Source organism: Microcaecilia unicolor, chromosome 2 (genome assembly GCF_901765095.1).
Source record: "Microcaecilia unicolor chromosome 2, aMicUni1.1, whole genome shotgun sequence".
NCBI lineage: Eukaryota > Metazoa > Chordata > Amphibia > Gymnophiona > Siphonopidae > Microcaecilia > Microcaecilia unicolor.
In genome coordinates, this window is record NC_044032.1 from 363,167,982 (window position 1) to 363,192,496 (window position 24,515).

General features: G+C 41.3%; 2 protein-coding genes across 3 annotated transcripts in view; one reads left to right on the forward strand and one right to left on the reverse strand.

Moving 5' to 3' along the window:
• SARAF (store-operated calcium entry associated regulatory factor) overlaps positions 1-10,439 on the reverse strand; it is a 58,151-nt gene extending 47,712 nt beyond the window's left edge. The window contains exon 1 of the mRNA XM_030194506.1: positions 10,144-10,439. Within this exon, the coding sequence (XP_030050366.1) occupies positions 10,144-10,219 (76 nt within the window). The 5' untranslated portion in view covers positions 10,220-10,439. The remainder of the gene's footprint in view (positions 1-10,143) is intronic.
• Positions 10,440-10,467: 28 nt separating this feature from the next.
• The window catches only part of LEPROTL1 (leptin receptor overlapping transcript like 1), a 38,202-nt gene continuing 24,154 nt past the window's right edge, over positions 10,468-24,515 (forward strand). The window contains exons 1-3 of one of the 2 annotated variants that reach the window (XM_030194508.1): positions 10,468-10,528; positions 11,319-11,399; positions 18,756-18,831. In XM_030194508.1, coding sequence (XP_030050368.1) covers positions 11,384-11,399; positions 18,756-18,831 — 92 coding nt within the window. In that variant the 5' untranslated portion in view covers positions 10,468-10,528; positions 11,319-11,383. Of the gene's footprint in view, positions 10,529-11,142; positions 11,225-11,318; positions 11,400-18,755; positions 18,832-24,515 lie in introns of those variants that run through there. The other variant, XM_030194507.1, reaches the window with a different exon arrangement.

Consider the following 24,515-nt stretch of genomic DNA (forward strand, 5'->3'; position numbering starts at 1 on the left):
CTATGAGCTGTAATTGTCACTGCTGCTCCCCTAGTGGCAGTATCATATGCGTCATGCAATGCCCTTATCAGAGTTTTAGAACAGTCCTCACGCGTCACCTAGATAGGATTTTAGATAGTGCTGGGGAGGAGTCTGCTGTCTTGGTACATGTGGGTACCAATGACATAGGAAAATGTGGGAGAGAAGTTCTGGAAGCCAAATTTAGGCTCTTAGGTAGAAAGCTCAAATCCAGATCCTCTAGGGTAGCATTTTCTGAAATGCTACCTGTTCCACGTGCAGGGCCCAAGAGACAGGCAGAGCTCCAGAGTCTCAATGCGTGGATGAGACGATGGTGCAGGGAGGAGGGTTTTAGATTTGTTAGGAACTGGGCAACATTCTGGGGAAGGGGGAGCCTATTCCGAAAGGATGGGCTCCACCTTAACCAGGGTGGGACCAGGCTGCTGGCGTCGGCATTTAAAAAGGAGATAGAGCAGCTTTTAAACTAGAAATGGGGGGGAAGGCCGACAGTCGCTCAAAAGCGCATGGTTCGGGAAAAGGTATCTTGCAAAGATACCTCACAAACAGGGAAGATAGGGTTTCTGGATAGTGAGGTTGCACAACAGACCGTGGTAGGCCAGGTGCCCTTAAATACAACTAAAGATCAGACAAAAGATGTCAAATCAATAGTGTCAGGTACTAAGCATCATGCAAATAAGAACAACAAACATACTCTGAAATGTCTATATGCAAATGCTAGGAGTCTAAGAAATAAGATGGGAGAGTTGGAATATATTGCAATAAATGAAAAATTGGATATAATAGGCATTACTGAGACCTGGTGGAAGGAGGATAACCAGTGGGACACTGTCATACCGGGGTACAAAGTATATCGTAATGATAGGGTGGACCGGACTGGTGGAGGGGTAGCATTGTATATTAACGAGAGCCTTGACTCAGATAGATTACAAATTCAGCAGGACACAAATCACACCTTTGAATCACTGTGGGTTGAAATTCCATGTATAAAAGGGAAAAAAATGGTGATAGGAGTGTACTACCGTCCGCCTCGCCAGGATGAGCAGGTAGACACAGAAATGATAAAAGAAATCAGAGACGCGAACAAAATGGGCAATGTGATAATAATGGGTGACTTCAATTATCCAAATATAGACTGGGTAAATGTAACTTCGGGACACGCTACAGAGATACAATTCCTTGATGAAATCAAGGACAGCTTTATGGAGCAACTGGTGCAGGAGCCGACGAGAGAAGGAAAAATTCTAGACTTGGTCCTTAGTGGAGCGCATGATCTGGTGAGGGATGTTATGGTACTGGGGCCGCTTGATAACAGTGACCATAATATGATCAGTTTCGACATCGACCTTGAAGTAACTGTACACAGAAAGTCAAATATGTTAGCGTTTAACTTTAAAAAAGGAGACTATGATAAAATGAGAAGAACGGTAAAAAAAAAAAAAACTTAGGGGGGCAACTGAGAGAGTAAAAACTGTACAACAGGCGTGGACGCTGTTCAAAAATACCATCCTGGAGGCCCAGGCCATACATATTCCGCAAATTAGAAAAGAAAGATGGAAGTCCAAAAGACACCCGGCCTGGTTGAAAAGTGAGGTGAAGGAAGCTATTAGGGCTAAAAGAAATGCCTTCAGAAAATGGAAGAAGGAACCGTCTGAAAATAACAAGAAACAGCATAAGGAGTGTCAAAGCAAATGCAAGGCGCAGATTAAGAAGGCCAAGAGGGAGTATGAAAAAAAGATAGCTTTAGAGGCAAAAAAACATAGTAATAATTTTTTTCAGTATATTAAAAGCAGGAAGCCGGCAAAAGAATCGGTTGGGCCGCTGGATGACCGAGGGGTAAAAGGGGCGATCAAGGAAGACAAAGACGTAGCGGAGAGACTGAATGAATTCTTTGCTTCGGTCTTCACCGAGGAAGATTTGGGTGGGATACCGGTGTCGGAAATGGTATTTCAAGCGGACGAGTCGGAGAAACTTACTGACTTCACGGTAAACCTGGAGGACGTAATGGGGCAGTTCGGCAAACTGAAGAGTAGCAAATCTCCTGGACCGGATGGTATTCATCCTAGAGTACTGATAGAACTGAAAAACGAGCTTGCGGAGCTACTGCTAGTGATATGCAACTTATCCTTAAAATCGAGCGTGGTACCGGAAGATTGGAGGGTGGCCAATGTAACGCCCATTTTTTAAAAAGGCTCCAGGGGAGATCCGGGAAATTATAGACCGGTGAGTCTGACGTCGGTGCCTGGGAAAATGGTAGAGGCTATTATTAAAAACAAAATTACAGAGCACATCTGAGGACATGGATTACTGAGACCAAGTCAGCATGGCTTTTGTGTGGGGAAATCTTGCCTGACCAATTTACTTCAATTCTTTGAAGGAGTGAACAAACATGTGGACAAAGGGGAGTCGGTTGATATTGTGTATCTGGATTTTCAAAAGGCGTTTGACAAGGTACCTCATGAAAGGCTACAGAGGAAATTGGAGGGTCATGGGATAGGAGGAAATGTCCTATTGTGGATTAAAAACTGGTTGAAGGATAGGAAACAGAGAGTGGGGTTAAATGGGCAGTATTCACAATGGAGAAGGGTAGTTAGTGGGGTTCCTCAGGGTCTGTGCTAGGACCGCTGCTTTTTAATATATTTATAAATGATTTAGAGATGGGAGTAACTAGCGAGGTAATTAAATTTGCTGATGACACAAAGTTATTCAAAGTCGTTAAATCGCGACAGGATTGTGAAAAATTACAAGAGGACCTTACGAGACTGGGAGACTGGGCGGCTAAATGGCAGATGATGTTTAATGTGAGCAAGTGCAAGGTGATGCATGTGGGAAAAAAGAACCCAAATTATAGCTACGTCATGCAAGGTTCCACGTTAGGAGTTACGGACCAAGAAAGGGATCTGGGTGTCGTCGTCGATAACACACTGAAACCTTCTGCTCAGTGTGCTGCTGCGGCTAAGAAAGCAAATAGAATGTTGGGTATTATTAGGAAAGGTATGGAAAACAGGTGTGAGGATGTTATAATGCCGTTGTATCGCTCCATGGTGCGACCGCACCTTGAGTATTGTGTTCAATTCTGGTCGCCGCATCTCAAGAAAGATATAGTAGAATTGGAAAAGGTGCAGCGAAGGGCGACTAAAATGATAGCGGGGATGGGACGACTTCCCTATGAAGAAAGACTAAGGAGGCTAGGGCTATACAGCTTGGAGAAGAGACGGCTGAGGGGAGACATGATAGAGGTATATAAAATAATGAGTGGAGTGGAACAGGTGGATGTGAAGCGTCTGTTCACGCTTTCCAAAAATACTAGGACTAGGGGGCATGCGATGAAACTACAGTGTAGTAAATTTAAAACAAATCGGAGAAAGTTTTTCTTCACCCAACGTGTAATTAAACTCTGGAATTCGATGCCGGAGAAAGTGGTGAAGGCGGTTAGCTTAGCAGAGTTTAAAAAGGGGTTGGACGGTTTCCTAAAGGACAAGTCCATAAACCGCTACTAAACGGACTTGGAAAACTCCAAAATTCCAGGAATAACATGTATAGAATGTTTGTACGTTTGGGAAGCTTGCCAGGTGCCCTTGGCCTGGATTGGCCGCTGTAGTGGACAGGATGCTGGGCTCGATGGACCCTTGGTCTTTTCCCAGTATGGCATTACTTATGTACTGAAAGTCTGTCGTGATTGGATTGAACAGAGCCTTCAATGTTGACTTAACATAGAAGGCATACATTTAGAAACATTAAAGCCTATGTTTACAATACAAGTCACTTGCTTCTGCACCCATCTTTACATTTTCTTATGCATAGAACTAATTGGACCCCAGTCCGCCTAACTAGACTAAGTAATAACCATTCTAATCTATGCTGGTCCTGTAATTCCGCAATGGGTACACTTGACCACATGCTCTATCTCTGTCCAAATATACAATTATTTTGGACTCTAGTGTGGGATAGAATTTCTACACTACTACAATTCTACATGGTTTTTGATTGAAAAGGAACTTTGTACACCTTTACCTCTCTATATCTTATAAAAAATACCAATAGCAAAGCCAAATATTGGGATCATTTATCCCCAGTTATTTCAGCCACAATTTCCTCCTTTAGACAAGGTTCACAGTACTATTCCTAAAACTTTGTGGGAGTCAATTGATATAATTCTATGGAATAATGTTGATATTCAAATAGATAAGAAACCTGTAAACGGGTTGAAATGCAGCAATGAGGTATTTAGTCACTAATTAAGTTCATTTATAATGGTGCTGTGAAAATGTTTACTCAACTGCAAAAAGAACTTTATCTTCCCAATGGGCTCAATTGCTATATGACCATAAATTCACTAAATGGAACCTTAATAAGAATGGTCGAATTACTGCAATGAAATTAATTATTTTATTGCCAGGGATGGGTAATCCACCAAGGTGCGTACGTCTAGTAGCGCTATAGAAATGATAAGTAGTAGTAGTAAGGTAGATGAACAACAAAATCCCACGAAAACAATGAAAAAAAGAAGAAGATGTGGGAAGTGGACCAATAAATCCAGGGACTGGGACAGATAAGTCAAAATGGTAAACTTTATTACAGACTCGACACAGATCTGTGTTTTGGCCACAGGCCTGCCTCAGGAGTCTTTGTGATGTGCATGCAGGTATGAAGCTGCAAAAAACCTTTAACTGACCTTTGTGATGTGCACGCGGGTATGAAGCTGCAACAGAAAGGGGGGGGGGGGGGTCTTGATAAAGACTTTTTCTACTTGAATTCGCCGAACAGCATAAGCAAAAGGTCTTTATCTTCATACCCGCATGCACATCACAAAGACTCCTGAGGCAGGCCTATGGCTGAAACACAGATCTGTGTCAAGTCTGTAATAAAGTTTTCCATTTTGACTTATCTGTCCCAGTCCCTTGAGTTATTGGTCCACTTACACTTCTTTTTTCTTATTTTATTGCCAAACACTGTTTAGTTACCCACAGCACACCTGCATTTTATAAATCTGTTATGTATGAAAAAAAATACCAAAACTACACCTATCAAACACAGAAAGTGTGGGAAACGGACATTCAAGATACTTTATCTGACAATCCTTGGAAATTTGTTTGGTCAAAAAGTCCTTTGGCCTCACTATCTTCGTCCATCACCCAATTTATATTTTTTCTGCTTCACTGCTCTTTTATGGACACTGAGGAAAGCTAAACTTTATAGATCCACCTCTTCAGATCTATGCTGGTCCTGCAAATCAACAATTGGAACCATAACTCATCTCATTTTTTAATGCCCTAATCTTACTTTGTTTTAAAGATCTTTTACAAATCTTTAAACTTCATGAGTCGCTATCTTTACAACACTTAATATGATAATCTTCAGCCGTAACAATCGTACAAATTAAGACAAAGCTTTATTCGAATTATTAACCATTGCCTTGAAAGTGACGATCAACCTACAGTGTACATCTGGTGGAATTGGGTTATTTTGTTTAAGAAATATGAGCAAGCTTATTTGACTACTACACTTGTCTCTTCCAAAAAACTACAAATCTGGAAAACCTTTGATGGAATACTTGAAATCTTCTGGTACGGGACGGTGTAAAAGCCAGATCTGCGGGATCCCAGCGATCTTCTGGATCTGTTAAGTACTACCTTAAGACTGGAAAAGTTCTTTGTTTTGACGACTGCTGCTGCTGGAGCGCTTCTTTGTTTTGTCAGCCACCACTGCTTTATGCAGCAATCAGTAGTCATAACCCAGTGCTTTGGTTCTCTAGTCCTATTTCCAGGTTCTCCTGGGCCCTTTGTCATGCACTATCAAGGAGGTTTAATAGACTGGAGTGGAAGTGAGCCTATTTAGTCCACTATAAGCCTTTTGGTTAACCTCTGTTTCCACTCCCCCGCGCAGCCGTCATTGCCATACAATCAAAACAAAGCAAGCAAACCTATGAGTTGTTTGATCCACATTGTCGTTCTTTATTGTTGGTCCATTTGTAACATGTCTAACGCTGTTTCAGTTGGCATGCCTTACAAGGTGGAAGATAAAAGACATAACTGAATATCATTAAAAAAGCTTCAAAATGTACTGTAACTGGTAGAAACAGCAATTATAAACTCTGTAGTTTGTAGTCATTTTTCTTCACTGTTATTCTGTACAATATAGATGGACAGATTTCAGTGAGGATATCTTTAACGGGTTCATCTTAACTGTTGTTGCAATCTGTCTTGGGAAGTCTGGTGTTATAAAGATGATGGAATATATTGAAATTAAATGAAAGTAGAATTAAACTCTCCTTTCATTGGGGCACATGGAATCACATGTTCATCTGTTTTGTAGAAGTTTACCTTTTAGATACACAAATGGATTGTTTTGAACATGTGTCAGGGGCAAGTGGATCTGTGAAGGGGGGGGGGTGGGGGAGAGTTATTTTCAAAATATATTTGTCAGTACTGCAGAAGCTGCTTTGTTATTTCCAGTGCTGCATTGTGGTTTTCATTGGAGCGATAGATGCCTGCTTTTTTCTTCATGATGACAATAAACACAGCCCTCTATAAAAATGCTTGCAAAAGTTTTAATGCCTGTGTGTCTTTTTTAAATTTGACAAAAATATCATTTATTTTAAAGCTTCCCCTATGAACATATAACATAAACATTCAAATCAGCAAAGCAGCATTAAAAATTATTGTACCTGCTAGACACAGCAGAAACTCTCTTTGCATATGTCCAAAACTTTCTGGAAGGGCTGCTCACACCTAAATCCAGCTGTATTCATTGTCTGAGGGGCAGCATACACCTAGATTCAGCTCTGCTTCTCATCAGAAGGGCCACATACACCAGTATCCTGGTGTATTTGGGATCAGAAGGGCCGAATACACCAGGATCCTGGTGTATTTCCGATCAGAAGGGCCGAATACACCAGGGTCCCGGTGTATTTTCGATCAGAAGGGCCGAATACACCAGGGTCCCGGTGTATTTTCGATCAGAAGGGAAGAATACACCAGGATCCCGGTGTATTTTCGATCAGAAGGGCCGAATACACCAGGGTTTCCAATCAGAAGCGATGAATACACTAGGATCCCGGTGTATTTTTGATCAGAAGGAAAGAATACACCAAGATCCCGGTGTATTTTTTGATCAGAAGGGAAGAATACACCAGGATCCTGAATTTTCGATCAGAGATCCTGGTGTATTTTCGATCAGAAGAGATGAATGCGGCCCTTCTGATCCTAATTAGACCAGGATCCTGGTGTATTCTTCCCTTCTGATCGAAAATAGACCAGGATCCTGGTGTATGCGGCCCTTCTGATGAGAAACAGAGCTGAATCTAGGTGTATGCTGCCCCTCAGACAATGAATACAGCTGGATTTAGGTGTAAGCAGCCCTTCCAGAAAGATTTGGACAAATGCAAAGAGAGTTTCTGCTGCGTCTAGCAGGTACAATAATTTTAATGCTCTTTTGCTGATTTAAAATTTTATATTATATGTTCAGAGGAGAAGCTTTAAAATAAATGACATTTTTGTCATATTTTAAAAAATGACACACATAGGCATTAAAACTTTTGCAAGTATTTTTATAGAGGACTATCTATATTGTAATCATGAAGAAAAAAGCAGGCATCTAGCGCTCCAATGAAAACCACAATACAGCACTGGAAATAACAAAGCAGCTTCTGCAGTACTAACAAATACATTTTGAAAATAACCCTCCCCCCCTTCATACCCTTGAAAATTCCACCAGCCCAGCCCCCTACAGCTCCTCTTAGAACTTCTCCCTCTCCCCTAACAAGAGAGAATGCAAATATACTTTGCTATTGTTTTTGACAAACGGAGATGGCTGCTGTAGGGGGACCGGCTTCAACTTTATAATCGTACTGTCTCCTGTGGACCAGAAAAGCTCATCCCATGTCCCCTCATTTAACCTCAAGGAGATAAGAGTTTTCAGTTTTGGCACAGGAGAAGACATCACAAGAACAAAATATAAGAAAACTACTGGACTGCATTAGGGGCTATTAGCCCATTTAGTTATGTTTAAACAAAAGAGATCTGCATGAAACTAAATATGTATTTTTATTTGGAATTATAAAACCACTTGCCCCTGAAACATGTTCCAAAACAGAATAATCCATTTGTGCATCTAAAAGTCAAACTTCTACAAAACAGTTGAAAATGTGATTCCATGTGCCCCCCAATGAAAGGAGAGTTTAATTCTACTTCCATTTAATTTCAATATATCCCATCATCTTTAGAAACACCATCTTAGTCGAGATCGGGTGGCAGAGCCAGTGGTGGGAGGCGGGGCTGGTGGTTGGGAGGCAAGGATAGTGCTGGGCAGACTTATACGGTCTGTGCCAGAGCCGGTGGTGGGAGACAGGACTGGTGGTTGGGAGACAGGGATAGTGCTGGGCAGACTTACACGGTCTGTGCCAGAGCCGGTGGTGGGAGGCAGGGATAGTGCTGGGCAGACTTATACGGTCTGTGCCCTGAAGAGCACAGGTACAAATCAAAGTAGGGTATACACAAAAAGTAGCACATATGAGTTATCTTGTTGGGCAGAATGGATGGCCCGTGCAGGTCTTTTTCTGCCGTCATCTACTATGTTACTATGTTACCAGGCTTCCCAGGCAGATTACAACAGTTAAGATGAACCCATTAGGAAACAAGATATCCTCACTGAAATCTGGTCATCTACATTGCACAGATCAGTGAAGAAAAATGACTACAAACTACCATTTACAATAAATTTTGAAGCTTTTTTTTTTTAAATGATGATATTCATAGTAACATATAGTAAATGACGGCAGATAAAGTCCTGAATGGTCCATCCAGTCTGCCCAACAAGATAACTCATTTTACATGATATATAATATTTTATATGTATATCCGAGTTTGATTTGTCCCTGCCTTTCTCAGGGCACAGACCATAGAAGTCCGCCCTGCACCGTTTTTCTTCTCCAAATGCCGGTTAAACAGGATTCCTTTGTGTTTATCCCACGCATGTTTGAATTCCATTACTGTTTTCATCTCCACCATCTCCCGCGGAAATACTTCCTGACATTACTCCTGAGTCTGCCCCCCCTGCAACCTCAATTCATGTCCTCTAGTTCTACCATCTTCCCATCTCTAGAAAAGGTTCAAATGCGGATTAATACCTTAAAAATATTTGAACGTCTATATCATGACCCCAATTATGTCTTTTATCCTCCACCTTGTAAGACCTGCCAATCCAACTGAAACAGCTTTAGGCTTGTTACAGATGGATCAAAAATTAAGAACTACAACGCAGATGCAGCAGCTAATAGGTTTGCTTGCTTTGTTTTGAATGAATGGCAATGAGGGCTGCGCGGGTGGGGGGGGGGGGGGGTGAGTGGAAATAGAGATTAACCAAACTGGCTTCCTTGCTTACAGTGGACTAGATTGGAGTGGAAGTAAGCCTGTCTATTGCAACTCTGTTTAACTTTCTAAAAGATTTGAGCAGCGCTGAGTTATGGCTGGTGATCGCTGGATACTGTAAGCAGTAGCGGACGTGAAAACAAAGAAGCGCTCCTTCTGTCATTAAACCTTATTCTACGCTTGATCCACTAATTATGCCCCCTGTGACGTAATGTTACCGTCGCACGGAGGAGGAATCGGATCATTCTCAGCTTAGTTTTAAGGAGGGCAAGATTAGTAAGGAAATAGGAGGATCCCGGGAGAATAATCCTCAGCGTTAAGTACATCAGCTGTCTTCTTCTAAAAAAATTTATTTTGGACGATATATGTAAAATGTCCATATGTAAACGACTGGGCTGTTTATGTTCTTATCAATAGTATTACGTGGCTGTTAATGTACTGTTCTGCAGTAGCTTGTTCTTTATAACCTCATGATATATATTTCGTTTAATGGTTGTTCTAATACACGTTAAAATAATACAAATATTTTAAAAAAAAAGTTAAACGTCTAAGCCTAAAAAACATTTGGTGGTGGTGGCAGTCGGAGATTTCTCGTGACTTCTTTGTAGCCTTTTATGTGAAAAAGGTTGGAGATTACTGGGACAGCGAGACGAAATGAAAGCTAGCAGGAGAGAGTACATGAGAGAAAGAGTCCATCTTCATTTTTCTACGGAGAGGGGGGGGGGGGGCATTAAACCTTAACTTCATCACAGTGCCTTACCTGCCTCATTCCAGGCGAGAACGGGTGACCAGACCACTAGACAGAGCGTGATCAGGTAGCCCGCGAGCCGCTCCATGGCCCCCTCACACGCTAAAAGAATGGTTAAATCCTTCCCCCACGTCACAACAAATCGATCTGGGTAGCTGTCTGAAGAGCTGCTGCCACCACTCCACGAATAAAACAAGCGAGCACGAAACCAGGACGTACACGAGGACAAATACGAGCCGTGCTTTCTGAAGCTGTGTTTCTGTTGCAAGGTGTTGCGTCACCTTAGGTGCAGTGCTTCCACTGGCCTCCTCCTACAGCCAGACAAGAAATGCAACACGCACGCGCACGATTCCACCTGCTCACTCATGATAGGCGGTTGTTTACCCACACCAAAGAGGTTAGATTGAGAGAGAACTTGCTTGCTTTGTTTTGAGTAAACGGGGATGACGGCGGCGCTGGGAAGGGGAAGCTTAGACTGTCCTAATTGGCTTTCTTGCTTACAATGGTAGGCTCACTTCCACTCCTGTTTATTAAACCTCCTTGGCTCAAGGAGGTTTGTATTACGGTGCAGACCTAGGCGATCAATGAAAGGTCATAAGTCAATGGGGGAAAAAGAGCTACAGCACATAGCAAGAAATGTATTAAGTTATGTCCAATAAAAAAGGTACCATCTTATTTTCTTTTCCATGTTTTATTTTGGTTGATTTCTATTGATAAGCACATAGAAAAAAAATTAAATGCATAAAGCGAAGGACGCCGCCACTTTTCAACACGCTTTAAAAATCGTATTTTTTTTTAATGGTATGGCTAGTAGGCTTTCGCAGTGTGTAAATAATCTCCCGAAGACCACTCATCGACCCCCGGGCCCCCTCCCTCACAGCGAAACAGGTCGCGTGACGTGACTCGCGTCTAAGTTAAACGCATGCGCACGCAAGACTTACCTCAGGTACGCAGGACTCTAATTGGGCAGGGCGAGGTCACGTGTTTTGCGTTGTTGGTACGGTGTGCGTCTGCTACGCTGAGCGTGGTAGCCGGGCGGGCGCTTCCTGAGTGAGACTGTGCTGTGTTCCTGGTCTGCGGTCTCGTCACGGTGGTTTGTGTTGCCTTTTTTTTTTTTTTTGTTCCATGATTTTGCGGAAGTCGCCGCTGTATTTTTTTTGTTTAAGCATTGTTCGCTTTGATTGCAGCGTCCCGTTTTTCAGTTGCTGTCGCAGATACTAAAGCAAGGGCGCGGGGTCTGTGGAGCATCGTCATGGCAGGCATTAAAGGTGAGTGCAAGACGGGAAAAGCTGGAGCTAACAACCTATTTTTTGTTTGTATAATAAATTGAATTTTTGTAATAAACTATAAAAAGTCATTGATGAAATCAGAATATCCAATGACCAGTAATTATAAGCACAAATGTTCAATCGTGTGTATACCTTTATGTAAAAATAGGTAATCAACAAACACTGCGAGTAAAAATCTGCTCAAAATGAGTTATCTGTTATCCAAGGGTATTGCATCGCCTTCGCGTTTGTTTCAAGTAATTCCATGACTTATAGTCAGAAATTATCAAAGCAAAAAATAAACTATTGATGTAACCTTTTGAGCATGACCATCCAATGTTACAAAACCTGAAGTAAAGTTCACATTTAAATATTATACAGTCATTTTCAATATAATTTTTGCACTTAGGAATTATAAAGGATAATTTTTAGTAAAAGAGTTTTTTATTCATTACATTTTTTGTTATTTTTCAAAGAATGCCATTCTTTCCATTTTAACAGTTTCCCATACTTGTAACCATTCATTCTGGATGGGTGCTTATCCACTTTCCATTATTTTGCTATCCCACATCTTGCTGACAAATAAAGGGACTGAACTAATAAATTGTTTTCAATGGAAAGACAAGGGATTGGGCCCCATCCTAATAGTGCCATTTTTTTTTAAATATTTTGAGTATTATAGTAAATATAAAAATATAGAATGGATTCAGGTAAAAACAAGTAACAAATGTATAATAGTAACAAGAATAGTACAACAAAGTACTACAAGGAAAGCATGAGTTTGGTAAATAAATATCTAGGATAAAAGTGTACATAATCTTGTTACTATAGTGCTGACCTCTGTGAGTTATTTGCTAGATAAATAATTTTCTAAAGTTTTCCATTGTAACAACTTATGAGATTTCTGGAGGGTGGGACAACTTAAATTATTTTCATAGTTCTTAAATAATATAACCCAATTCCACCATATATGAAAAGAAAGAAGTGAGTTATCCTTCCAGTGGCTAACAGTAAGTTTAAGCGCAAGAGAAATTAGAAAATAAAATAGAAATTTGCACGAATCTTTAGTTCAGGTAAGATGAGTGATTTCCAAATAATGAGTTTCAAAGAAATAGTATTTGACAAGTGAAGGATAAATCGGGTGGCAGAGCCGGTGGTGTGAGGCGGGGCTGGTGGTTGGGAGGCGGGGATAGTGCTGGGCAGACTTATACGGTCTGTGCCAGAGCCGGTGGTGGGAGGCGGGACTGGTGGTTGGGAGGTGGGGATAGTGCTGGGCAGACTTATACGGTCTGTGCCAGAGCCGGTGGTGGGAGGCGGGACTGGTGGTTGGGAGGCGGGGATAGTGCTGGGCAGACTTATACGGTCTGTGCCCTGAAGAGGACAGGTACAAATCAAAGTAGGGTAAACACAAAAAGTAGCACATATGAGTTTATCTTGTTGGGCAGACTGGATGGACCGTTCAGGTCTTTTTCTGCCGTCATCTACTATGTTATTATACTCCAAACGTCAGACCAAACAATTTAAAGATTGCTGCAGTCAATTTGCATATAGGAGAGTGTACCAATTGCTTTGCAGCGTGACCAGCATTGATCTGATGGAGATCGATCACTGGCCATTTGCTTTCCTGGGAGTCCAGAGTGAGCGATGATATATGAAGTATAAGGATTGGGTAATTGAAGCAGACTCTAGGGCCATGGCTCTAAAATGAGTGCCAGGAGTCTTCTGATATGTGAGCGTTCAAGTCCTTTTCCCATACCTGTTGAGTGCCCATACTGTCGTTTCTTTTATGTATTTGAAATGTCTTATAGAAGAACGAAGTTTGATGAGAGCAATGAAGAAGAGCCTTTAAGGTAAAAACTTCTATTGTGCGTTCTTTAAGGAGGGATTTGTGGTAGTTGAGGAGATGTTTTATAGTGTTCAGTTTGTAGAAAATGGAGGAATTCTGAATCTGGAAAGTTTAATTCAGTTGAGCAAATGATTTGATGATTTGTATTTATTTAGCAGTAATTGATCTATAAACCAGATGTAATGGGATTGCTAGATCAACCAATGAATGGGTGACCTGGCAATTATTATATGTGAGTTATTCCATAAGACAAGAGTTGTGAAACCCATTAGATTTTTCTTTAATAAAATCCCTTATAGTAACAAATGAAGCAAGAGTAGCTTTTAAAACCAAAGGTATATTCAAGTGGGTAGGTGATGACGTGTATGCTAGTTTATTCAATTAAATATTTGGAGATCAGTTTCCAATTTCAACCAGATAAATGTAGGAAATGATTGGGAAGTATGAAACCATTGACTTCCTTGATTTAGAATGAAGACTGAGTGGTATTGAATAAAGTCCGGAAAGTTTACCCCTCCATGGTGTTTTGTGAGTTTTAGCATTCTAGCATCTTTGTGGGGAGATATGTGATTCCAGAGAAAGTCTGTTAGCAGTTTATTTGTTTAAAGAAAGATGGCAGAAATGAGAGTGGGAGCATACTTAAGAGGTAATTGTCTCTGGGAGCAAGTGTCATCTTTGTTGTCTCAAGTCTACCCCACTAACTAAGGAATTAGGGAGACCAGCGTGATATAGTTGTTTTTAATGATTGAAGTAAAATTTCAATGTTTTTGTTAGTAGTTTCATGTGTTGAACGACAAAATAATACGCATAATTATTTCACATGGGAATTTTGAAGGGGAATTTATTTGTGACATTTATATACCACATTGTCCCAAACAAGTTTGAATTCAGTGAGACTTACAATAAACAGTATAGGATACATAACAAAGAATAATGCATAAGAAAGTAATTTGTTGTAAGAATCCAATTTTACAATACGGTATCATAAAAATACTAGGATAGCTATGGATGTTTAACATTTAGAAAATCTATTATGAATGAGAAATTATACATGAAGGAAAGAGAAAGTTAATGGTAAATAGAGTAATAACCTATTCAGGTAATAACTGTTTGAGATATGGTCGTTCTATATGAGGGTTTGTTTGAATAGGAATAATTTGAGGATTTTGTGGAATCTAGTATATTTCTGTATATTTCTTATTTTGGATGCTAAGGCGTTCCACCATTTGGTTCCTAGGTAAGTGAAGTCTGCAGAGTGGACAGTTTTGTAGAACACTTTTTTGCAATTTGGGAGGTGTTGTCTGAAATATTTTCTTGCCTCATATTTAGGGTTTCTTTGAAGTAAGTTTATTAATGTTACCATATAGTCTGGAGCTGTGCCATTTAGTATTTGAACAATAAAGGTACATAATTTAAAGGTAATTCTTGCTTTGATGGGAACCTAGTGTAATTTGATTGATAAAGGGGAAGCACTTTCAAAATGAGAGATTTTGTATATGAACCTGGCTTCAGTGTTTTGAGCTGTTTGGCGTTTTTTTCAACAGATACTCCTTATAGCCAGCATATATAGCATTACAATAATCGAATTGGGATAATGTTAACAATTGTACCAATAGTCTGAATGTTTCTGGTCAGAAATGGGGTCAGTGTTGTAGAGCACAATTTTCTCTTTCAGATTATACTGTTCACAAGCTGATTCAGGCAGACTCTCTTTTTTTTAATAATTGGCTTTGAACTTTGGTATATTTTACCATTTGCGCTGACAGTGCCAACTTTGAAGAGATCCTGCAGGGCGGTTATAGATGCTGGTTAGTTGCAAATCTGGCAGTATTATGTCCAGCACAAGCATAATGCTTGTTCAAAATTTCAAGTCCGTATCTTTGTTTGCATGGAAGTTGTTGCAGTCTGAATATTGGTCCAAATATGTTCCGATGAGTCGCGACCAATTTTGATGCACACTTTGAGTCAACTTGTTTGACTGGATTTTGCATCCATAATGTTAAAATGTATTTCATCGGAATTAGCATCAAAAACTGTACAGGATTTGAATTTTTTAGCCATTCTTATAAATGTTTGGATTTTATTAGATCCCAAAAATGGCATTTTGGTAAATGTCGCGCGCTCATGGACTGACAACCTTTCAGAAAAGGGGGTCTAGATCTGCAACTATTGCAGTTAGAGACCTCAAATTTTGGTAAACTTCGTTTAACACCTGACTTGCGCAACAGATAAAACTTGAACAAATTTGGAGAACATGATGGTGGGAACTTTTTTTAATTTTAGACCACTTGGCATGGAATGACCCCATAGCCTTCCAAAGTTCCATAGAAACCTATGGAACTTTGGAAGGCTAAGTGCTTTGAAAATATGCTTCAAGGAGAGCTCTTTGGCTCAGGAATTGGTTGGCAGATTTTAGCTTCAAAGTTAAAGCATAAATAGTTTCCTCTTCAGGGCAGATCCCTTTTACGGATGTCCTGAAGAAGCTAGTCAGGGACTTGGGCAGCAGAGCCAAGCTATAGAGGTTGTCAGAGGATTGTGCCTGATCTTTCTCTAGGAGCTCACCAGGCAAGTTGAACCAATAGGTTTGCTTTTGATCAAGCCAATAGACTCATTGGCCTGTGCTGGCAATGGGCTGAGGCATTGTTAAGAATTGTCCCTCTCGGTCTCCAGGTCTGCTTTGATTTTTCTGCTTCCAATGAGAATTAGCCAGCTTACTCTGATAGACTAAAAGTAGATCTCCTCAGGCTCCCCCCCCCCCCCGAGTAGATCCACATCACAGTAGATCAGTGGGTTCTTGAATTTTTGCAGCCTCTTGCTTTCTCCCTTTGTGTCAGAGCTCAAGAAAGAGGCAGTCGGTAATCTACAACTTCTGGCAGCCATTGTGCTGGTTCCCTTGGAAGAGCAAGGACAAAGCTGCTATTCCATCTACTTTGTGGTATCCAAGAAGGATGGAACATTAAGACCATCCTTAACCTCAGAAAAGTAAAAATTGGCAAGTTTCGCAGATTTGGCAGAGACTTTCTGCACTTCCTGATTTGGGAAGAACACCAAATTTTCCTTTTGATTCTGTGTATTGGATGATCACTTCCATTTTGGGGCATTGTCCTTTGGCCTGGCTGTAGCTCCCCAGATCTTCCTAATGGTTTTGGTAGTATTTCTTTGCAAAGAGGGAATCTGAGTTTCCCCATATCTAGACAGCTGGCTGATCTTAGCTAACTCTGTAGGGAGCCGAAATAGCCATTTTACCGGGTGATTCAAGTCAGACAGGTTGACTGGGTTGTTAACTTAAGGGCAAATAAAACTGAATCAGTAACTGAAATTTGCGCTCGGTTTCAGTTGAAACTGAAAATGGCTCCTCCCCCTTGTATAGAGAGCGAGTCCGGCCACCCGAAGGCCCTCCCCGAGCCTACCTTTAAATACCTTGATGGTCTAGTGGACGCTCCTGGGTAGGAGGATCCCCAGTTGCTTCTACCTGTGCCAGTTCTAATTCCTTGGATTGGAGCACTTTATTTTTATGGTTGGTCTGCTCTCTTTGCTTTGTCTTTGTAGGAACTGAGGAGGGAGCTCTGAATCTTGGTCCTTTTAAAGAATCGGAAAAGGGCTAAAAGAGAATGATGGGTTCCACCGTTTGAATTTTTTAATTTTTAGCTTGCAGCTTTTTATATATATTGTGTGTATATTTATATTTGTCTTTATAGATAGGTAAATATATATAGATATGTAATATAAAATATCTATGAATTAATATACAATAGAGTCTTGATTATCCAACGTAAATGGGTCCAACAAGTTGTTGGATAATACTAAAAATGTTGATGAGGGATAAAATAGAAGTATATTGAATACATGTTTCAAAAGAGAAAGCAGTAAAAAAAGGTTAAACCTTAATGTGCCCAAAGCTTAATATGTTGCCTTTTAAGTAAACATAATGTGCATAGATGTGGGCATCTGGAGCATGTAACTTGGGTGTTTTGTGTGAACAAGCGTGGATAAAGGTGAGCCGGTTGATATTGTGTATCTGGATTTTCAGAAGGCGTTTGACAAAATACCTCATGAAAGACTCCAGAGGAAATTGGAGAGTCATGGAATAGGAGTTAGTGTCCTATTGTGGATTAAAAACTGGTTAAAAGATAGAAAACCGAGAGTAGGGTTAAATGCTCAGTATTCTCAATGGAGAAGGGTAGTTAGTGGGGTTCCCCAGGGGTCTGTGCTGGGACCGCTGCTTTTTAACATATTTATAAATGACCTAGAGATGGGAGAAACTAGTGAGATAATTAAATTTGCTGATGACTCAAAGTTATTCAAAGTCGTTAAATCGTGGGAGGATTGTGAAAAATTATAAGATGACCTTATGAGACTGAGCGTCTAAATGGAAGATGATGTATAATTTCAGCAAGTGCAAAGTGATGCATGTGGGAAAGAGGAACCCGAATGATAGCTACGTCATGCAAGGTTCCACGTTAGGAGTCGGACCAAGAAAGGGATCTAGGTGTCGTCATTGATGATACGTTGAAACCTTCTGCTCAGTGTTCTGCTGCGGCTAAGAAAGCAAATAGAATGTTAGGTATTATTAGGAAAGGAATTGAAAACAAAAATGAGGACGTTATAATGCCTTTGTATCGCTCCATGGTGCATCCGCAGCTCGAATATTGTGTTCAATTCTGGTCACCGCATCTCAAAAAAGATATAGTGTAATTAGAAAAGGTGCAGAGAAGGGCGTCGGAAATGATAAAGGAGATGGAATTACTTCCCTATGAGGAAAGACTAAAGCTGTTAGGGCTCTTCAGCTTAAAGAAAAGGTGGCTGAGGGGAGGTATGATAGAGATCTATAAAATAACGAGTGGAGTTGAATGGGTAGACGTGAATTGTCTGTTTACGCTTTCTAAAAATACTAGGACTAGGGGCATGCGATGAAGCTACAAAGTTGTAAATTTAAAATGAATCGGTTAAAATGTTTCTTCACTCAACTTGTAATTAAACTCTGAAATTCGTTGCCAGAGAATGTGCTAAAGGCGGTTAGCTTAGCAGAGTTTTAAAAAGGTTTGAACAGCTTCCTAAACAAAAAGTCCAACATTAAAAATTGGACTTGGGGAAAATCCACTATTTCTGGGATAAGCAGTATAAAATGTTTTGTACTTTTTTGGTATGTTGGTAGGTATTTGTGACCTGGATTGGCCACTGTTGGAAACAGGATGCTGGGCTTGATGGACCTTTGTTCTGTCCTAGTATTGCAGTACTTACATACTTATGCCTGGCCCTCTGTAGTTGGGGGGAAAAAAGTTCTACTGATGTGGCAGTGAGTGAGAAGAATCCTCTTAGCCTGGCTAAGTAATAGAAAAGTTAAGGGGGAGAGGGTGGTATTTCATGACCTTTACCATGGATTAGGTCAGAAATTTATCATGCTGTACCATGTAACCTCTTGGGACAAAGTGACATTGTTTTAATTTTGACAATTTACAAAACATCATATATCCTACCTGTTCTCAGTGTTTGCATTTTTTTTTTTACAGCTCTAATAAGCCTGTCCTTCGGAGGAGCCATTGGATTGATGTTTCTTATGCTTGGATGTGCCCTGCCAGATTTCAAGTAATTTTAATTGTTCATTGATATGCTTGTGTCCATTGATAAGCTCATATTTTAAATCCTCAAACATTAACAACTTGCATGCACCTGAAACACACCACCACACAAATATCTGTACTTCCCTCCCCCTTCCTCCATGGGCAACCCTGTTTGGAGCTCAGCATATTTGCTGATCATCATCCAATAAGAAAATGTTGAATTTCTCACTACCATCAATCTCTTACGTATACCTTTAGTACAGTAGTCTAAATATTGATGCCCTAAATGGGCTGGTAATTAAATAATTACTGGCTTAGAAGCATAATTGTGGCCAGCGTTCAGCAAGATGTTCATGTTCAAAAAGCATTCTGAAACTGAGGCCAAATATTTTTTATCACAGCATAGCAGAAGACAGGCTGAAGCCAACCACCTCTCAATCATAAGATTGTACACAGTTGTATAGGGCCAGAGACTGGCCAAAGCTTGCACAGAGACTAGTGTAGTGCAGCCGAATACCTCTCAGGATTCCTTTTTATGACTAGAATGTACAGATCACTTCAGCTACCAATAGTAGTTCTGTACACCTTAGCACTTTTTTCACACTACATTAGCCTTTATTTCTCTTGATGAATAGAGCTGTTTGTGAATGATTAGCAACGAGATAAATGAGCAAATATTATAATTCACCTTCCCCAATGCTGTGAATTTCAAATCAAATGGATACATTAAAAATCTTCTTTGCAGTTTAAATACTAAACAAAAACATAGGACTATACTGTGGGCCCCTTTTACCAAGCTTTGGCTGGCATTGGCGTGTGGATTTGCTGCACACCAAGGCCCCCTTTTACCACAGCAGGTAAAAGGTTGTTTTCAGTCAAAAAAAAAAAAAAAAAAGAAATGACCAGGTGCTAATCACAGAGATTGGTGCGCAGCCATTTCTGGGGTGGGGGGAGCCCTTACCACCACCAATTTAGGTGACATTAAGGACTTCCGTTCTAACCTGGTGGTAACGAGACACTGGTTACCACTTAGTAAGCCCCGGCGCTACAGAAATAAAAAAATATTTTTTTTACATCAGAAATGGCGCACGCTGGGGGTGGGAACTACCATCAGGCTCCTGTACGCTGGGGGTGGGAACCACCATCAGGCTCCTGTGGTAGCCCAGCAGTAGTCCCAATTTGGCAAGCGGCAAAGTGGCAGTATGTGTACTGCCGTTTTGTAAAAGGGGCCTTATATTTGGACAAAATGTGAAAGGCAAAATATAAAATAATTATTCTGTGTTTATTCCTTCTTATATAAAACTCTCTCAAAGCTCAAAAATAAATAACTGCTACCTCATGAGCCCCCTCAGTCTAATTTTGTCTGCGTTGTTGTTCAAATGCAGTTTTTTTGGCATTCAATACATTTTTACTCCATTAAAAATATTGGGGTCTGATAATCAAGTGGAGTTCACCAATGGCCAATGAAAGAAAAACTCTGGATTTTCAGCACTTGTACCGATAGCATTTGACAGAAAATCCCTCTAACCAAAGAAGTGCTATCTGTGTAGTAAAGGGGTGGAGTGAGGATATTGTGCAAAATGTATCTGTGGCAGTATTCGGCTATTGTCCTGATATTGCTGTGGTCACTTACTTACAAGTATATTCAGAACCAAAGAACATGAATATTACTTTAAATCCTGTTTAATGTGGTGGCCACTACCTTTGAATATTGGATCCATTGTTTCCTATATATCTTCTACACAGTCCAGGAAGTTTTCTTGTCAATTCTTTTCTTAAAAGTTGGATTTAGCCCAGAAACCTCTTCCCTCAGTAAGCCTATGGAACTTAAAAAATATTTATGTGGGTGAGAGAGAAACTCCACAAATGTCCACCAGAGGTGCTACTGCTGTCTCAAAAAAGGCCACCACCTCCCTAATTGTGCATATATCGTGCACCGAGTTGCCCTGCCACTCTTCTCCCTCCCCCGTGGCTAGATGGATCAGAAACTGTAAGTTGAAGGCTGGGTAATGGGCTGCTTCAGGTGTTAGGTTGAGGAGGAGGAGGAGGATGATTGGAAGGGTAAATGGCTGTGTCTAGAGGGCCAGCCACTCTGTCCCTGAGTAAAAGGCACCCCAACGTGGAGGGAAAGGGAGGGGTGGAGACATGGGGTAAAGGATCTGGATGGACTGTAGAGTGGGTCAGAATGTGTGGAAATAGGGCTGGGGAGTCGATGAGAAGGCAGGTAATTGTGATCTGGCTTGGCCACTGTTGTGAAAACAGGTTGGTTTGACCCAGTATGGCTACTCTTATGTTCTTAAGCTCGGTAGGGGGTAAGAGACAAAAGAAGAGGACTGGATGCCAAAGTTTCTGAATCTGCAGCTCATACTGTAGCTAGTCATGGGGTACATGGAATAGGAAGTACCTGTTCACTGATGACAGTTGGATAGACTTGGCCAGAGAGAGAGAGAATGAGGAGCTGCCTGCCTGCAAGGAATCATAACCTAGGAAAGGATTTAGCTGGCTACGTGGACAATAAGGGGAGTGGTAGAGGCTTTATTGGCTTCTGGATTCCTGGATGGTACAGGGGGTGGGGGGATTAAGTTACTGTCTTCATGGGTAGTAAGGGCTGGATTTAGGAGTGTGGCCAGCAGGGAGAAGTGAGATAGGAAGGAATACTAGGGAACAGAAGAGTAAAAGATACTGGGTGACGACAGGGTGGGAGGAAGAGAGGGAGAGAGACTAGATGATGACAGAGGTGGTGATGACAGGTGGGGGAAAGAGACTAGGTGATCACAGAGCTGGGGAGGGGACTGCTGGCTTTGTATTTCTGCCAGTGACCTGCAGTGAAATATAAGAATAGCCATACTAGGTCAGACCAATGGTCCATCTAGCCCAGTATCCTGCTTCCAACAGTGGCCAATCCAGGTCACATCAGATAAGGAGGGAGTGGCTTCCCTTATGTCTGTCTCAATAGCAGACTATGGATTATGCATCTCAGGGACTGTACTGTCCTGGTTTACTAGTTATCTGTTTGATCGTAACTTTCAAAATATTTACCAGCATACCCTCTGAGACATTTATTATGCATCCTTAGGTATCCCACAAGGATTAATACTGACTCTTGTCCTACTTAATATGTTCCTTGCTCTTCTCTTTAGTTATTCAATCACAAGGCTGTACATCTTATGGTTATGCAGATGACATTAAGATTATCTATTGTTTGCCTACAATCTCCTCTTCAATTTTAAAATTGAACACTCATCTCCAACTTTTCTCTCAGTAGCTAACTGACCCATGTCTTTTTCTCAACATTACAAAATGTGAAGCTGTTCACTTCCCCAATCCCAGAAAGCAAAAAGCAGACCAAGAATATAGGCGTGTGTCGGGCTTCTTCCCTGGAAGCACTGGGTTGTGAGCCTTGGGCCACTACCGTGGAGTGGCAGTGGCAGGCAAGGTCACCTTCAAAGCAGAGGCAAGGCTGGACTGAAACCCCGGACTGGAGTTCTGCACTGGAATACACAGGACTGGAACCCACTGGACTGGTACACACTGGAGTGGAGCCCACTGGACCGGAACCCGCTGGACAGGAACACACTGGACCTAGGCTTCACCTACGCTTAGCCACTGTTCCCCAAGGGTTGAGCCCTCTGGTTCGGGCAGCCGGTAGGCCTTACAGGGAAACCAGAACTGGAACTAACAAGCAGGAACAACAGGAATCAGGATACAGAAGTGCCCCCAGGCACCTAGGCGAAAGCAAGGCAGACAGGCAGGGAATGTCCGAGTTCCGGCAATAGTCAGGTCTGGCCACAGGCAGAGAATATCCGGGTTCAGGCAGTAGTCGGGTCAGGCAGCAGGCAGCAAGTAGTCAGATCAGGCAATGGTCCGGTCAAGCAGCAAGCCTATGGCTAGAGCTCCAGTAGCAAGGAGTACTGGCAGCGGACAGGACTAGGGCAGAAGCTCCAGAAGCCAAGGAAAACACACACGGGAAAACCAGAAAGCTAAACACAAGAAAATTAGTAAAGCTGTACACAAGCTAACAAGAAAGCTATGCCCAAGCTAACCAGTCACAAGCTAGAAACTCACACTAAGCAAAACACAGGAGAACTAGTAAAGATGTACACAAGCTAACAAGAAAAGCTATGCCCAAGCTACTAGTAACAAGCTAGAAACTCACACTGAACTGGACAAGGTAGCAGTGCACAGGGGGACCTTAGACGTTGCAAAGGCCAAGGCTGCAGTCTCTAAATGATTAATAAAGCCCTTCAATACCTGAGGAGCAGCTGCAGCCATCAGTAAGCAACTATGGCGGCTGTCCAGGCACAAACAAGAGAGACGTCCGGCAGCCTGGAAGAACCGGACCGGACTGTGTTAAAGTCTGGAACGGGTAGGAACAGCAAGACAAACTATGGCAGCCACTGGCTCTGGCCACCAGCGGGTGAGAGGAGCACAAACCAAGGAGCAGGCAGAGCACACACAGAACATAGAGAGACTTAGAATACCTAGGTGCAGCACAGAGGAGCAAACAGAGCCAGGCTGGAGACAGAGGTAGAGCTAACTCAGGCAGCACCCCCAGCTGCAGTAGAGTAGAGTAATTAGAGCCATGCTGGAAGCAGCCAGCACACAGAAGGAAAACTACTCCAGAAAGGATAGGCAGAAGCCAGCTTAGAAGCTGACCCCCAGAAATAAAGTAAGTCTGAGGGTGGTCACGGCCACAGACGTGACAGCGTGCTGGGCAAATATATTGATACGAATACCTGACGCAGCCACGTTTCGCCCTATGGCTGCGTCAGGGGTTAGAAACTGATTTAAAAAAACAGATCAATTAGTCAAAATGATAAAATCAGCAAACAATAAAAAATTAGCCAAATTAAAAAATGTAAACAAATGTAAACAAAAAAAATCTAATTGTTCAAAATAAAAACATCAATAGCATTGAATAAAAAACCTAATTAGAAATACCTCCAAATTAAAACAATTATAAAATGAGAAACAATAAGAATAACCAACTAAATATATATGAACAATTAGTTTGAATGTGCATTAACATATAAACTGCATGTAAAAATGTATCTACTCAGAAAACGTATATAAAGCCAAAGGAGGTGTAAGAGATGTGAAAGGAACACGTACCTATAGGGAAAATACCCAAATTTCCCCTAAAAGTTATAATATCTGTAAAAATATATTTGTATGAAAATGTATAAGGAATCCAAACAGGACCTAAAAACTAAAACAGCAGTAAAGCATAGTGCAGAGCAGATTCTTTCATATATATATTTGGAGACATAACTAATAGGGGAAACCCCTGACGCAGCTATAGGGTCGGATATCTGCATCAATAAATTTGCCCAGCACTCCTATATCCTTGGTCTGCTTTTTGCTTGATGTCATGTTGGTGTGCAGATCATCGCCTTTCTTGTTGGTGTCTCGCTTCCTTAACCCCTACATGCCAACCATGTAATTTCCCATCCTTAATGGCCACTCTTCCACTTATAAAGATTGTTAAAGTTCTTGGTGTTACATTTGATATTAAATTGACTTTCAAACTTCGGATTGATGAAGTCCTTCATTCCATATTATTTGCCCTGCACCTTTTCCCCATCTCTTTTATCTTCACACTTATTGTCTGTCTGGTAATCTCTCACTTGGACCACTGCAACACCTTATATTCTGGTTTGCCGCTCTGTGCCTTAAAAAGATTACAACTTTCCCAATTTATCCTCGTCA